Source organism: Theobroma cacao, chromosome 10 (genome assembly GCF_000208745.1).
Source record: "Theobroma cacao cultivar B97-61/B2 chromosome 10, Criollo_cocoa_genome_V2, whole genome shotgun sequence".
NCBI lineage: Eukaryota > Viridiplantae > Streptophyta > Magnoliopsida > Malvales > Malvaceae > Theobroma > Theobroma cacao.
This window is the reverse complement of record NC_030859.1, coordinates 4,124,347-4,140,995: the sequence shown is the minus strand read 5'-3', so window position 1 is coordinate 4,140,995 and position 16,649 is coordinate 4,124,347. Positions and strand designations below refer to the sequence as shown.

The window sequence follows — 16,649 nt, the reverse complement described above, 5'->3', positions numbered from 1 at the left end:
TATATATGTATATATATATATATATATATATATATATATTTTTGGGCATCAGAGATGGAATGTTAGAACCGAAAATTGTATGCTTTCCCGTTATTCTTATTTTCTCTTTGCAAAATTTTAATGCTGTACTCTTTTTTTTTTTAATTTGGTGAAAGAAAATTTTCATTTTTAATGTGTTTGATTTCTTTTACTTGTACAGAAACATGTTTAAGATGTTTTGCTGAATAATTTCCTTGTTATCAAAGTCAAGCATTAGAGGAAAAGCAAAGTGGGCCTTTTATTACATTTTAATAGTAAAGAATTTGTGGTTTTGAATTGTTCTTTTAGTGGGGTTCTAAGCTAACAAATAAATTGAAATTTTGTACGAACGGATATGGACCATCTTTTCGTTTTCCTGCTTTTAAAGTTTATTCTAAAGACGTCCTTAATCATGCATGCACATGTCATTTATTTATGGTCTATATTGTTTTTATATAGTGTACTCATTCATGTTTTTTAAGTTTTGAACATTAATTATATTAAGGCAATTATTATATTATCATCTTAATGATGCCTCTAGGTGTTCCATTGCTATCATTTAGCTCAAGTAGTTGAGAAAGAAATGCTGATTGTCACTTAAGGTGGGATGGAGTGTCTAAATCTTTGGATGATTTGGTGATTGTTGAATTTCCTTGAAATGGATAAAGGCAGATTGTATCATATCAAATAAAGTCATGGCAGATGTGATGTTGAATTCTCAACAAGAAATGGAATCATTCTGTATTCCTTGAAACATCAGATGAACATTTTCAGATTCTATGGTTTCAATTGTTCATTTTAGTAATTTTATCTGATTAACTCACTGTCTTGCATGGTAGAAAACTCAGTGAACTTTGAGACTCAAAATTTAATGTTGATAGTGATGTTATTTTCCAGCTAAGTTATGCTTGTTTTAAGCTCATATTTGGATTAACTGGTACAGGAACCAATCCATAGGCCGCTTTATGAGCTAGATAATAGTGCTTTGCTGGATCTTCTCCCTGATATTCCATTATGGGTAAAGTGCCCTGATTATGATAGAGTAAGTATCATACGATAGGATTATTTATCGTAGTTATTAAATTACTTACATTTTAACACTGATTATTTTTCCTCTAGTTGCTATATTGATGGCAATTGTGCAATGATGCAGGTAGATTGGTTGAACAAGTTTGTTACTTATATGTGGCCATACCTTGATAAGGTTGTTTGATGACTTAAATAGTTTTGAGATTTTCTATTATTTTTAGTTATCAAGTCAGAGTTTAATTTTAATCTACAGGCAGTTTGTGCTAGAATAAGAAGCATGACAGAACCCATATTTGCAGAGTATATTGGCAAGTTTCAGATAGAAGCAATTGAGTTTGATAATCTAAGTCTTGGAACTCTTCCTCCAGAAATTCATGGTAATTGCTCTGCAGTGTTTAGTACATTCACTGTGATGAGAGTTAATGCAAATAATAGCACTAAATATGCTGTCTGCCTTTAAAAGCCAAGTTCACTTGCATCTCATTACCCATGAAGATGCCATGAAAATCACAAGTGTCATTTCATAGAACAAAGTACCTAAGCCCATTGTCACATTTAGGATTCCATTATCACAAAGCAGGGGAAGCATTAAAAATAACTTGCAAATCCCATTCCAATTCTTGAGCTTCCTATGGTGTATTTATCATTTTATCTAATTACAAGCTGAGCCAAAATTTTTGGAAAAGAGAAAGAGATCAATTTTTTATTTTGAGCTTTTGTCAGAAAATCTATGCCAAGAATCTTTTTTAAGCTGGTGCATTGTAACCCATAAAGGAATAAATGGGATAACATACAGGTATGCACTTTAAGCCTAGAATTATGTCTAAATAACACTCTTCAAGATATTATTGTGGTAGAATTACAATATGTTCATTGACTGGAAAGCATGTAAGTAAGATAGGATTCTTCTAAAACAATTGGATGTTTATTATTCACCAAAATCATAGGATAGTAAGTGCAAACATTTAAGCATTGGAGGTACTGAGCATACGTCCCTATATTTCTTCGTGGTTTTTTCTCAATATGTTGTACTGCACCATTTGCAGGTCTTAAAGTCTGTGAAACGAATGAGAATGAACTAGTCATGGAACCAGCAGTTAGATGGGCTGGCAATCCAAACATAGTTTTGGTGTTGAAGTTGTTATCTTTTAGAATCACACTTCAGGTCAGAAGATTGAAGATAGAATTGACAGAAGAATATATCTTTTCTATTTTTATATGAAAGATGTGTTTCTCCACGAGTTTGATTATGCTTCTTCACAGTTAGTAGATTTACAAATATTTGCGGCACCACGGATAACTTTGAAACCTCTTGTACCTACTTTACCATGTTTTGCAGCTGTTGTAGTATCTCTGCTGGAGAAGGTTAGTTAAACTTTTTGAAGATTGGAAAGTATAGAATTAAAATGATTATCTCCTATTGTAAAAATAAACGAAAGCTTCAATCATTTTCCAATGATGATATGTACTACCTACCTGCAGCCTGAGGTAGACTTTGGGATGACTATACTTGGAGGGGATATTATGGCTATTCCTGGCCTTTATCAGTTTGTCCAGGTGCTGTACTGGTAATTTCTGTATGAAAAGAGTTGGTTTGTTTTTAGTTGCCTGAATTTGGATAATTGCAGAGGGTTTATGTACTTAGAATTTTGTCTGAAGAGGAGTCAGCTAACAATCTTAGTTGCCTGCAGAAAACAATTAAAAAGCAAGTAGCAAGCCTGTATCATTGGCCACAAACACTAGAGATACCTATTCTTGATGCTGCAACGTAAGTTCCTATGAATATACTATGTCAGTATCTAATACATTTTTCTTACTGAACTTTCTGGAACTTATATGTACATACCTCTTTTAACTTTTAAGAGCTTGGTGAAATTTCCTCGATAATAAAATTTAAAGAAAAGATGCCATGAAAATAAGAGTGGATGATGTGATATTTATTGAACATCGTCACAAGCTTCTTGAAGAGTTGAAGTTTCACATACATATGGGGTCCTCGGCAAATCATATGTACAAGATCTAAATGCTTAAATCATTACCTTTTTCATTCATTTCTTATTAAAAATAATGATTTTTGAATTTATTGTATTTTTTTTTGGATCCTCTATAGAGTGGCTGTAAAGAAGCCTGTTGGAATACTACACGTGAAGATTGTGCGGGCACAAAAACTACTAAAGAAGGACATTCTAGGCACATCAGATCCTTATGTCAAATTATTTCTAACTGGAGAGAGCCTGCCGGCAAAGAAAACAACCATCAAGAAGAGGAACTTGAATCCTGAATGGAATGAGAAGTTCAAGCTTATTGTGAAGGACCCCCAATCTCAAGTTCTTCATTTACAAGTCTATGACTGGGACAAGGTTATTTCACCTTCCATTTTACTTAATAATAGAATGAATTTCAAAGGTAACAGATGAGATTTTATCTCAACCAAGATTCAAGCTGGTTTTTCTTCCACTGTGTTCTTATTCACAGGTCGGTACTCATGACCATCTGGGAATGCAGTTAGTCCCCCTGAAAACTCTTACACCCTACGAGACAACAGAATTTAATCTTGACTTGCTGAAGCACACAAATATAATTACTGATCCTCAAGATAAGAAGAAAAGAGGGAATATTGTGGTCGAGCTGACATATGCACCTTTTAGAGAAGAAAGCATTAAAATAGATGGGCCTCAGGATGGATATGGGAGGCAGGAAAGTGGATTTGACAGGCCATCTGACAGTGAGCTCTTCAGTGGAGCAGGTCTGCTTTCAGTTATGGTTCAAGGAGCTGAGGATGTTGAGGGTGAGCGCCACAATAATCCTTATGCTGTGGTCCTTTTCAGAGGAGAAACAAAAAAGACAAAGGTGAACTTTTTTAATTTATATATATATATATATAATTTCTTGTAATTATCCTTTAAAAATTGTTGCATGCAAATGTACAGAAAAGAGATTCACAGTTGCATCATGGAGTCATAGAAAGTGAAAAGGAGACCTAAAAAGCCTACTAGTTAACCTGCATTCTGTTTTGCTTCACTTATTCTTGAATCTCAAATTCTGTTCTTAACTTGGCATGCTACGTGCAACTGTCCCCAAAGCTTGCAAATTAGGAAAAAGGGGTGTGTTATTTTTGGACCCATCTTCTGGTAGGTGAAGCCTTTGTGTTAGATCAAGGGACTTCAAACTTGACATTGATTTTTCACTAAACCAAGCCCTAGAGAGAATATTTCTATATATTTGAAATATCCTTTAATAGGTTTCGTATGTTTTAAAAGAATTCTTTTCTAGTTAATCCACTCATTTTTGGAGGATATAATCAATGGAAGGCGAATGCATATCCCTTTCTTAAGCCTTCTTAAACATTTATGAGCATTTTGTATACCCTTCCCTCATTATCATAATGTGACTCTTGCTGTTTCTGAACTGCTTTAGTGAATAGTGATAGTTGAAATTCAACAGTCAATATAACATTTATAAAGTTCTTCCACAGAAAGTTTTATCTTTTTTTTTTTTGGTTAAGTACAAAAATGGTGTTTTCAGATGATCAAGAGAACCCGTGATCCCCTGTGGAATGAGGAATTTCAGTTTATGCTTGAGGAGCCTCCTTTAAATGAGAATATTCATATTGATGTTATGAGCAAGCGGACAGGCATTAGCTTCCGGTCGAAGGTATGCAACTTTCTCCATTCTCATTGTGGCATTTTATCTGTAATGTTAGTTTCTCAAACCATCTTCAATGTAGGAATTTTTGGGATATGTGGATATCAATCTCACTGATGTTGTCCATAATGGGCGCATCAACCAGAAATACCACCTAATCAATTCAAAGAACGGAGTGATACATGTTGAAATAAGATGGACAACTGTTTGAGAAACAGGGTGAAGATATGACTGAAGCAAATCAGTATTGCAAGAATATTGAAGATTACTAGGAGTTTGAGGAACAGGATGAGAACACAATGGATGCAACTTGTACACAAAATATACAAGAACAAAGATTACTGCAGAAAGTTCAGCACGAGGCTGAAACCAGAACAGAAATGTATATAATCCCAAATAAATTTTGAGAGCCGCCGCATTTTTGCCAAAGTTGGTCGATCTTTGCATTGGGTTAAGAATGAAGGTAATGATGAGCTTTATAATTAGTAAACCAATGTTGAATTTATAACTTTTTGGGAAAATAATATACAGTTATGCATATATACTCTTCTATATTTTCAACCATGAAAATTTATCTAATTGAGTGCATTGTAAGTAGGCAACCCGATCATTACATGATCCTAAGTTTGTGTAATTGAAAATTCAGCAAAATGGATTTGAAGTTAGAACCATGCAGCAGATGACAGAGTGATAATAACCTTAAAGTTTAGCTTGAGGGTACTCTTAACGGTCCAAGCATTATAGATGCTGTATCTAATGAGCAATGCAAAAATTTTTGTCGTGGTGGGATGAATTGTTCTTTCATCTTCTGCTAAAAGGAAGCTCGGGGATATCCGTTTTGGGACCAATTATTATTGGGTTGTGATGGTGCCCGGGTCCTTCACACCAATGTTTCATGGCTTAAGTTAAGCACACTTAGTTGGACACATCTTGTGCTTGCTCAAGTCCAATCAAGAATCTTCACCCAAATGACGCCCACCTCTTAATCAATCAGTAGTAAGGAGCAAAAAAATTTAGTAGTGTCAATATACAAATGCCATAATGTCTTTATGAATATCGTTCTAAATTGGATTTAGACATTGTTTTCATGGAAACACAGCCCAAAGCCCAAAGGCAGCTAAGGGAAGAATATTTGAAACTTTGAGCCTATTTGGCCTTTTTAATATGACTGTAAAGAAAAGAGTTTCTCCCAAGGGAAAAGGAACAGTCAATTGAAAAGTATGCCAATATATATATATAATCCAATTAATTATAATTTTGACTTTGTACAAAGAAAAGAAGATAAAATTTGACAGCAATCAAAGTGTTCAAGCTGTCCTTAACGTTCTTGGGACAAAAGAAAAAACTTATTTTAGTACATTAATGAAAAATTGGTAGAAATCTTTTTCTCTTAATTAATTAGCAACAAAATAAATTCTTCAATCTTCTCTCCAAGTGGTTTCTTAATTATACCAAAACCCCCTTTTTTTTTTTTACAATATGAAAGAACCTTATATCTATATTCTCCTAATATAATTACATTTTTTGCATAATAACTTGAAACCATTAAACCAACAATGGATTTGTGTTTTTGTTTGTGCAGTTTTCCAAAGCATTTAAGATCATCCCTCACACCATCTAAGTGAGTTTCATTTACCCTTTTAAAAGAAAGTAGCTCTAGGATTGAAGTTCAAGACTTTCTGCTATAACCTTGGCTCCTTTTTTATCACCTAAACTACATGCACTTGACACTTTGGTCTTAGCCAAAAAATCTCAAGTTCTGATAGCTAGACCTAATGCTTTACATTATTAAGCTATACCTTTTTTTTTTCTACTTTAATTTGATCTTGTTGGATGAATCAATACAAAAGAGGGGTCAATAAGTAGCATGCCCTAATCTTTCTGTCTTTTGTTTTATATGTGAGTTTGCATGGACAATGAAATCTATAATAACTACTACATAGTTTATTTCAAACAACTTTATCTCTCTGTCTCTCTCTCTCAATCACAACTCTCTTTTTCTTGTTATCTAATTATCTCATCAAGTCATCATTGAAAAGCTCTTCAGCTTTTACCAATCACTTGTTATCTTTGCAAAATCAATCTCACTTTACAACACCTAATTTAATTAAAAAAACTAAAGAGAAAAATAAAAAAGAAAAACCCTAATTGATGGAGTCATTTGCGCTCTAACATTCACACAATAAGCAAAGAGCTTCATCTCTTGTGGGCTGTCAGACATTAAGAGGTAAAATGATTTGACATTTACATGCATTCACAACAAAGCATAAGCTGACAATTTAAAGGGAAAAAAAAAGAGAAAAGCCTCAGCAAAATTTGGAGGACACAATTTTATGATGAATTGGACCCCACTAATTGCATGGATTAGGTTTGACTTGTTGATGATCATATGCATGTGACATCATCATTAAGGATTGCCTCAGGCCTGTTTATGATACATCTTATTATATTTCATTTTAAAGAGTTTAAGAATAAAAATTGATTCACTAAACACTATACTGTGAAATTAATCATGTTTAATTTGCTAATCCAAAAAGAGATTATCGATAATCGATCATCGATGTCCCTCGGGGATTGTAATAGCAGTATAATATGGTATTGGTTTAAGTTAATTAATAAGTGTATTTATAGAGTCAATGTTTTGGAAGTGCAAGACAGTCCATACTCCATACTTGTTAAAATCACTACCCTAGTGGGGGGCACCATGAGAGGGGGAATTCCTTTGTAATTGAGAATTTTTTTTTTCCTTCTTTTTTGTTATTAAAAGAGAGGTCTCAGCTTTCTAGTTGACTTGCCCCAGAAAGTCTGGCAAATTTAGAGGGTGGTAAAAGGAGGGGGGGAATCCTATCCCTTCCCACAAAGGGGTTTTTAATGAAGGGATTCTTTTGTTAATGGATCTCCACTCATTGCAAGGAGCCTCTCATCAATTTCTCTCTCTCTCTCTTTTCTTAGTAGTTGTGTGAGGCATGTGTGCTCTCAAAAAGAGGGGTGAAATTAAAACAAGTCACTGTCTTGGTTCCTTGTTGATGTTCTTTAGTGGGGGAGAGGAATAACTTTTTGCCATTCTAAAAAGATAGGGCATTTTTCCTTTTAAAAGGTTGTCTTTTGAAGGGTGTAAAAGTAAGTGGGAATAGGGAACTCCACTCAATGCCCTTACCATATCATGTTACTCCTTTTCTTTTAAATCTCATGTACATAGTTTATGTGAATGAGGTGGGAAATTATAATTAGGATAAATATAGCTTCATACTAGTATATGGATATAAATTTGATCCATTAATTTATGTATATATTTTTGTTATGATTTATTGAATTTAGAGTTGACATTAAAAAAAAAAAACAAACCCATTTGCTCATTTCTCACAGTTACATGTGGAGATGAATGTTTTGAAGATTCTCACTACTATTATTCTTAGATGCCCATTGAAATGAAGAAAAATTCTTCCACCACAAAAGGATCTTCCTATTAAATTTCAAAGTAAAAATGCGATTCTCAATTTAATAGACCAAGAGAGATATGGTACAGTATTGGGACTTTTTTTTTCTTTTTTATTAGATTTTTTTTTTCCAAGGAGAGAACAAGAATTCACATATTTATGCTTATACTATTCTGAAAATGAAGGGTGGGTTGGCCCCAACTTCAACTCATATTGACTTCTATTGGTGACCTAAGAATGATTTTAATGATCCTCTTAGGAGACATATGCTCTAGAATCCTTTTCTTTTCTTCCCAAATCTTCTCCTACCATCAATATAGTGAATTAACTCTGTCATGCACATAATAATCCCTTTTATTTTGCTAATTTTTTTTTCTTTTATCGTGTTTTCCATTGAAATTTCATAATAAGCCAAGTCATATCACAATGTCAATGAGCACAAGATTTTGAACACTTCCTTATTTAGGTTATCAATAGTAATGCATGGAAGACTAATACAAATATGAACACCAATGACTTAGTCAAGTCAATACATCTAAAAGGAAAATTAAACATGAAATATTCTAAATTTCACGCTCCAAATCGAGGAGTGATTCAAGCAAAAAAAATTCAAAAATATCGAGAAATATTCATCAAAATCAAAAGTTATTACATAAATTTTGCATAAATTTCAAAATTCAAAGGCAATGTTGAAATTTTCTATGTGTGCCAAAAAATTTGACCATTGAATACCAAATTTTGAGGAGGTTGGGGGGGGGGGGTTCATGGACCAAGAATTTGTAAGGAACAATAACAACAAGGTTAGCAAGATCCACAACAGCTTTTAAAAATAAAAAAATAATATTCAAAAGGGAAAATTGAGAGGATAGATATCATTGGGTTTCCAAAAGAAAGTTTAAAGAAATGAAAATCATGCTTATCAAGAGCAATTATAATAAGTTGAACACATCATTTTAAGGTGGAAAAGTTCTAGTATATCTTTATGGTGGGCAATGGGACCTAGGAAAGTTCAACTTTTTTTTTTATTTAATTCAATGGCCTTAGCTAGCTACCACAAATCAATGTCATTATTTGGCAATTTAATTAAGGAACTTTGTCGGACAAGAATTCTATTAAAATCTTCCTCTTTCACCTATAAGATTATACAGAAAATTAATGCAGGCTAGTATATGCAGCTTCCCATTAGAAAATGAAGGTGCCACAAACTGGTCCCATTAGGAGAAGAAAATGGACAAGTAATTACATAAATTCCATACGGAAGGGTTCAAAGAAAATAACAATTAATTTAATTAATAACAATATGAATTTTTTATTTTTAATAAAATTCTTTCAGTTATTACTAAATTTTAAAAAAAATGTGGCGGAAACCCAAAAAAAAAAGAAAATAAAAAAGAGTCGTGGGAAATCTAAGCCATGTGAAGAGAATCTAATTAGAATGGTCAACAGGGTTGACATGGGAAGAAGCCAGCAAAGCTACAGTGATGATGTGCACGTGTGGCATAATTTTTCATCATGTCATGTGGAAATAGTGCATGCAACATTCAACATCATTGCCAAAATCCCGCCAATTTTTTTGAGTATTTGACTCTATGCCCCCATTGCCCAACAACACCCATCATTCATGGGCACTTCCATGGGGACCCACTCCTCTCACCACCATTCATCAAAACTCACTCATGGATGCATGCATGCATGTCCATGTACCCCATTTGGCATCATCAACCTCCATCTAGAAACAAGCACAGTATCTTTGAATAAACCTAAAACATAGTCCATTAACAAAAATAAAAATTATTTAATTAGGTCAAAGGAGGGGGCGGAATTGTTGGTAGGGATTAGACAAGCCGCCATTGGAGGTTAGCCTGCAGCAATGACTTCCATATAGTAAAGCAACAAAGAGAATGGCATCAAGTATGAAATTTCAAGCCAAAGAGACAGTGGTATATGGCAACAATACACTGATACTATAAAGAAATGAATGATGCAATGTCTCACCCATTTGGTAAAGTTCCAAAGAGACTGACAAAAGTTTGATAGCTATCAACAAAAACCAAGAGAAACTCAATGTCAATTTTTTAAATTTGATCATCAAAATACTCAAGACTTGGGGTTTTTGTTCAACAAAATTTGGAAAAATCAAAACAATACTTGAAAATGTCACCAAACTAGTTGTTAAATTATGTTTTTCAATTCAATTTTTGTTCTTAAAATTGTTCACTAATAGGAATCTCACAAACTTTTTAGCAAAGGATTCTGAAGTAAATTTTCTAGTCTAGGAGCATAATAGTTATAAACTTTTTAAAGTCCAATTGTTTCAAGTCAATGATTCTGATTTTCTTCAGCAAATGGTAGAAAGACACTTAGAATTACAGAACCCCTTTAAAGAGGGAACTTTCAGGCTCTTCCCCTTGCCAAAGGGCTATTAGGTAATACCCAATTTGCCATTGCAGAACCAGACACTAATGAAGTTGGTAGCATAAAGATAAATGTTCCAAGATACAAACTTTCCTCGCTAAATTTAATTACTAATAATATTAAAAGTAGTTTAAAAATTAATTTTTTCGTGTAATGCATTGAGAAAATCAATAGGCAGTGATGAAGATTTTCCAATAAATTAATACTAAAACAAATCAAAAGGTTTTATAATTATATACAGTATTTTGACAGCAGTAGCAGTTTGTGATATGGTAATTGTTTAATGAAGCATTATTCAAAAAGCAGCAGCAAAATCTGTGCTCTCCCCTATTCAACCAAAACGTGCTTTTATTAATGGCCTTCCTTTTGCCTCTCCCCAAGTCCCAACACCAATACCTCCACCCAACAAAGGTCAAACAATTCTCAAATCTCAATAAATCCCATAACTCAACTCAAACCTCAACTCTGCCTTTCAGACCTTTCTTCTTTCTCTTAATGGCTGCCAACAACACCAACAAGAAGGCTAGCAATCCTCCCCTTCTTAAAAACCAGCCATTTCTCCTTGCTGTGACTTGGTCCCTTTGACATTTTAGCCTACAGAAAACTACAGCTTCATCAGTCTTCTTTTCATTTATATATACAAAGTTTAAACAAAAACAAAAACCCCCATTAAACCTCTCTCTCTTTCTTTTCTTTATATTTTTCTCTTGGTTTTCGTGTTCTATTTCTACTTTTCTTAAAGACCCATTTTTTCTTTTTCTTTCTTTCTTTCCCATTCCAAAGAAAAACTCTGAGAGGGAGCAACTTGACGTAAGAATCAACTTCAAGATCCATTAGTTAACTTTGGGTTTTTGTTTTTAAGTTCAAAAGACTTGTTTTTTTTGGTCAAAATGGGTAGTAAATGGAGAAAAGCAAAGTTGGCTTTAGGCTTGAATCTTTGTGCTTATTTGCCCAGAACTTTAGATGATGATTATTCTGCACCTCCTTCTAGTGAAAGATTATCTGATGCTGCTTTGTTATCTCCTTCAAACTGGGAAAGTATGGCTTCTTCTAGGCCAATGACTCCTGTGCCTTCTTCTCATGGTTTAAGGTTGTCTAAAAGTTTGTCTAGAAGTGCTAGCAAATCATCCAAGGTTTGGTTCTCTCCTTTCTTAAAGTTCTTAGCTTTTTTTCTTTTAAACATTCCTTCTGTTTTTATGTCTTTGAGCTATTTGAGCTATGCTTTGTCTTTGGTTGTAAAGGAATTAAACCTTTGGTAATTATTTTTTTTTCCTTTGGATGGTTTCTAGTTGTGTTGTTTTCGATTGGTTAGAAAATAGGGGAGAAAAACAGAAAGCGGAAGAATTTTTTTGTATCAGACTGTGTTTTGATTCGGTTTTGCATTTTTGCTGTTTGTGCATATTTGATGATTTTCTGTTTGATTGCTTGCTATAAGTTTCTTTTCTGTATATTGATGGGGTTAGTCTTGTGTGCTTGAGGGCTTTTGGTCATTTTAGGCTATGCCGTGTTTGTTGCAAAGAGAATAAGGGGGAAAGGAGAGAAATGAAGTTTTGGGGTTCTAGGCTTTCAATTTTATGGTTTATGAATTTGAGGGGGTACAGTAGTATCTGTTTCGTTACTGAGGAAGTAACATGGGTGGTAAAGAAAAGGTAATCTAGTTTTAGGTATTTGGTCTTGTGTTTATTTGAGAAAATGGAAAGCTAAAGGCAGGTAGCTAGGTTGCCGTCGATGGTACGTGTTTGTAATTGCTATTAGTATTATTTTCTAGGCTTGTGATTTCAGTTATTGATGCTGATATTTTCCAGCTTCTGTATGTTGGTTATTAAGAAAGCACAAGGAAAAAATGGGAGCATCATTTTTTCTGTCCTTATTCGGATAATGAAGATCTATACTTGGATATGCTTTATTACTCAAATGATTGCTGTATTGGATTGGAGACTTTCTGTTTATTGATTGCCAGAAGAAAATCTATTGGTTGCTTTTCCAGAACCAATTATATTTAGAACTTAGTTTGTGTATTTTCCCTTTGAAAGCTGTAGAGATGGAGGCTTTGAAATTTCTCAATGTTTTTTTCATACTGTTTTCCTGTTTTCGTTTTGTACGCCTGCTCTGTCAATAATGGCCTTGTCTTTGTTTCTATCCGATGGTGATGAAATTGAATGAAATTTATTAATCTTTTCTTTCTTGGTTGGCGGATGTGTTTTTCTGTTTATCCAGCTATACCATCTTTTTCCTTCTTATGTGTTTAGGAAAATGTCTAATTCAATAATTAAGGTTGGACTGTGGTCTAATCATTCTGGTTTTATTTTATCATTTACGTACGATTAAGTGGGTTTATTGACCTAAGTTGTTGAGCTTTGGGTTTCTCCTTTGGGTTGTGGGGTTAATGCACAAGTCTCTTTCAGGACCATTTTAAGTTGCCTTACTAGTTAAAAAAGGGCTACAAGATTTACCTTTCCTTTTTCTCCTGCCCTTGTGAGGAAGTAAAGGAAGCAGCCCTGCTTGATGGCCTCATCTGCTGACTGTTAAAGTTGCAACCTTTCTCTAGCAGTTTAATTTCATCAAAGAAGTAAAAGAAAGGAAACAAAAAGAAATACCTAAAAGCATATTATGATTTCCTTTTCGTCATAAAATGGGGCTTTCGACATTTGTCCCCAGTTCTTCTAAAGCTCTGGTTCATCTGTATCAATGAACAGTTTGCTTGATTATTTCTCAAAAGTTACTCCTTTGATTCTTAGCTTTATTTCCCTGATACGCCCTTTATTTGTTGGATACCTAAAATTGACTTCTTTTTGAGCTTATTAGGCTGCTTAATTACTCCTCGTTTATTTGTCTCCCTTTTTTGGTGAAGCTACTTTTAGGTTTGGCCCAAAGTAAAAAATTCATTCACACCTAAACCTAAAATGCCCAACAATTTTAATTATTCTTTTTGGCTGGCGAACTTTTTTTTTTTTTTTTGATGATTTCTTGCCTTTACTGTTTTTATTGAAAATGAACAAAAGAAAAGGTGTAACATAAAACACTAAGCACTGCAACCTTTTTGAACATATTTCCTTCCTATGCTAACCTAGTGAGCATAAAACTTGTGCCTCTTTACTTTTGAGTCACTTGGGATGCTCTTTACTGTTTGTAAAGTAGCACAGCCCAGGTGTTGGTGCTGCGTATATTTATCTACACAATATTTCCAACTGATATATTTGTAGGGCTTGTTCTTATATCCTTGTGATCAAATTGTTTTTGAGGCTTGTTCATGTACTAGAATGTGGGTCATTGGTCAAGCGCTAGAAATAAGTTTATGTTTATAGCTCTCCAATTATATCCTTCTCTAATTTTGATTGGACAAATTGTATTTAAATTTGCACAACTATCTAGTATCATTAACACTCTGTACTGTGCTCTTTTGGTTTGTCACTCACGGCTTATGAAAATACAACACATAGCAACCAATGAAATGGGTTATGTTTGATACTATATGTGCTTTGTTTTTTTCTTCTGGTTGCTGAATGCATTCTAAAGGTTTTTTTTTTAATAAAATCCAGAGCAGTAGATGCTAATTTTGTTTCCAATATTTGTTTCAGCAAACATGTTCAATATGTTTGACGAAGATGAAGCAAGGAGGTGGTCATGCTATTTTCACTGCAGAATGCTCACATTCTTTCCACTTCCATTGTATTGCTTCCAATGTAAAGCATGGTAATCAAATTTGTCCAGTTTGTAGAGCAAAATGGAAAGAAATCCCCATGCAGAGCCCCTGTTTGGATCCTCCCCCAGGCAGGGCGACAATCGATCCAGTAGGTTGGCCTCGAAATGATGCTTTGATGACTGTAGTCCGCCGATTGCCTCCATCTCGTCGAGATTTAAGTCGACGACATGTTGTACCATTATTTCAGGCTCCTGAGCCAGGCATATTCAATGATGATGAATCCTTGGATCACCAACCTGTGATTGCTGAGAGTAAGAATTCATCAGATTGCTCGTCTCTCAGAACGATGGAGATCAAAACATACCCAGAGGTTTCAGCTGCTCCAAGGTCCAGTTCTTATGATAATTTCACCATTCTGGTTCATCTTAAAGCTGCTGGTGCAGTTGCAAGTCAAAATCCCAGCCGAAATCAGGCTAGCTTGCCACAACTTTCTCAAAATCCTCGTGCTTCAGTCGACCTAGTCACGGTGCTTGATATCAGTGGTAGCATGGCTGGCACCAAGCTTGCATTACTGAAACGGGCAATGGGGTTTGTAATACAAAACCTTGGGTGCAACGATAGACTTTCAGTTATTGCCTTCTCTTCAACAGCTCGCCGCCTCTTTCCCCTTCGTCGAATGTCTGACATAGGGCGGCAGCAGGCTCTTCAAGCTGTTAACTCTCTGGTTGCAAATGGTGGTACCAACATAGCTGAAGGCCTGAGAAAAGGTGCCAAGGTAATGGAAGACCGGAGAGAAAAGAATCCAGTTGCCAGCATAATACTTTTGTCCGATGGGCAGGATACATATACTGTCAATGGTGTTGGTGTAAACAAGTCTCAACCAAATTACCAGTTGCTTGTCCCTCTATCAATGCACGGTGGTGACAACACAGGTTTCCAAATTCCAGTGCATGCTTTTGGTTTTGGTGCAGATCATGATGCTTCATCAATGCACTCAATTTCAGAGATCTCTGGAGGGACTTTTTCTTTTATTGAAACTGAAGCTGTGATCCAGGATGCATTTGCACAATGCATCGGTGGACTTTTAAGTGTTGTGGTTCAAGAGCTGCAAGTGGGGGTGGAGTGCATGAATCCAAGTCTCTGCCTTGGCCCGCTTAAAGCAGGAAGTTATCCAAGCCGCGTGACATCTGATGGAAGAACTGGATTTATTGATGTTGGAGATCTCTATGCTGATGAAGAGAGGGATTTCTTGGTAGCAGTTAAAGTCCCAGCAGATTCTTCTGGATGCGACACATCGCTGCTAAAGGTGAAATGCATTTATAGGGATCCCTTAACTAAAGAAATGACAACTTTGGAGAGTGATGCAGTCAGGATTCAAAGACCTGAAATAGCTGGGCAGGAAGTAGTATCAATTGAAGTAGACAGGCAACGCAACAGGTTCCAAGCAGCAGAGGCAATGGCAGAGGCAAGAACCACAGCTGAGCAAGGAGATCTAGCACGTGCTGTTTCAATCCTTGAAAATTGTAGAAGGGTGTTGTCCGAGACTGTTTCAGCCAAATCTCATGACCGACTTTGCATTGCATTGGATGCTGAGCTGAAGGAGATGCAAGAGAGGATGGCAAGCAGGCATGTCTATGAGGCATCTGGGAGAGCATATATCCTTTCGGGACTGAGCTCACACTCATGGCAACGAGCTACAGCAAGAGGTGATTCCACTGATGGTTCAAGTCTGATTCAGGCTTATCAAACCCCATTAATGGTTGAGATGCTTACTCGATCTCAGGCAACCTTACTTGGTAGTCCATCAACTCAAAGGCTTGTCCAACCATTATGGTCACTTGTATCACAACCAAAGCCAAGGTAATATTCTGGAGGTTGTGGCAACCATCTTCAAATAGCTTTTCCAGAGCTTTTTCCCCTATATTTTGCAAAATTTTGTTTTGGGAGGCGATAAAGTGGAAGGATAACAGGGTCTTTCTGGCTATGATTTTTGTCTGTTTTACATGTGTAAATGAATAAGAAGTTGGGAAAAGGCAAAAGAATATATTTGGGAGTAGAAAAGAGGAGGGTAGGTAGGGTTCACACCATTTGTATTTTTGTTTGTGTTGTTGTTGGAGGTGTACATAAAGAGAAATGTCTTTTCTCTCTGGGAGAAACTGGGTATATGTTTGTAATTGTGGAAACGATTTGGGTGAGCACTTCAGCTGATATATAATTACCTGCTTCTATTCTTTTTATAAAGTTTTATATTAACTCTTTTGCTAATTCAGTACATTATCTCTCTCTCTCTCTCTCTCTCTCAGAGCAACCGCACACTATTAGCAAGTATTTTTATGATTAATGCAAGGATCCAAGGTTGTAGGAAGTTGATTCAGGCCTTGGCCCTTTGAACTGCGGTTTGGTGAATAAGATTTATGCCAAGTTATGATGTTTTCACCAAAGAATACAAGAACTGAACATGG

General features: G+C 35.2%; 2 protein-coding genes across 4 annotated transcripts; both read left to right on the top strand.

Moving 5' to 3' along the window:
- LOC18586415 (synaptotagmin-3) lies at window positions 830-5,234 on the top strand. Of its 3 annotated transcripts, XM_018129636.1 has the most exons (12): window positions 830-853; window positions 962-1,060; window positions 1,172-1,222; window positions 1,301-1,424; window positions 2,094-2,212; window positions 2,311-2,412; window positions 2,530-2,604; window positions 2,739-2,815; window positions 3,158-3,407; window positions 3,523-3,897; window positions 4,573-4,701; window positions 4,775-5,234. In XM_018129636.1, the coding sequence occupies exons 1-12, from the start codon at window positions 851-853 to the stop codon at window positions 4,901-4,903; spliced, it is 1,533 nt and encodes a 510-aa protein (XP_017985125.1). In that variant the 5' UTR covers window positions 830-850; the 3' UTR covers window positions 4,904-5,234. The 3 variants fall into 3 exon arrangements, with proteins under 3 accessions (XP_017985125.1, XP_017985126.1, XP_017985127.1); XM_018129637.1 differs by lacking the exon at window positions 830-853 and having other exon boundaries at window positions 956-1,060; window positions 1,347-1,424; XM_018129638.1 differs by lacking the exons at window positions 830-853; window positions 1,301-1,424.
- On the top strand, window positions 11,271-16,452 carry LOC18586414. Its single transcript, XM_007009802.2, has 2 exons — window positions 11,271-11,677; window positions 14,123-16,452. The coding sequence occupies exons 1-2, from the start codon at window positions 11,435-11,437 to the stop codon at window positions 16,049-16,051; spliced, it is 2,172 nt and encodes a 723-aa protein (XP_007009864.2). The 5' UTR covers window positions 11,271-11,434; the 3' UTR covers window positions 16,052-16,452.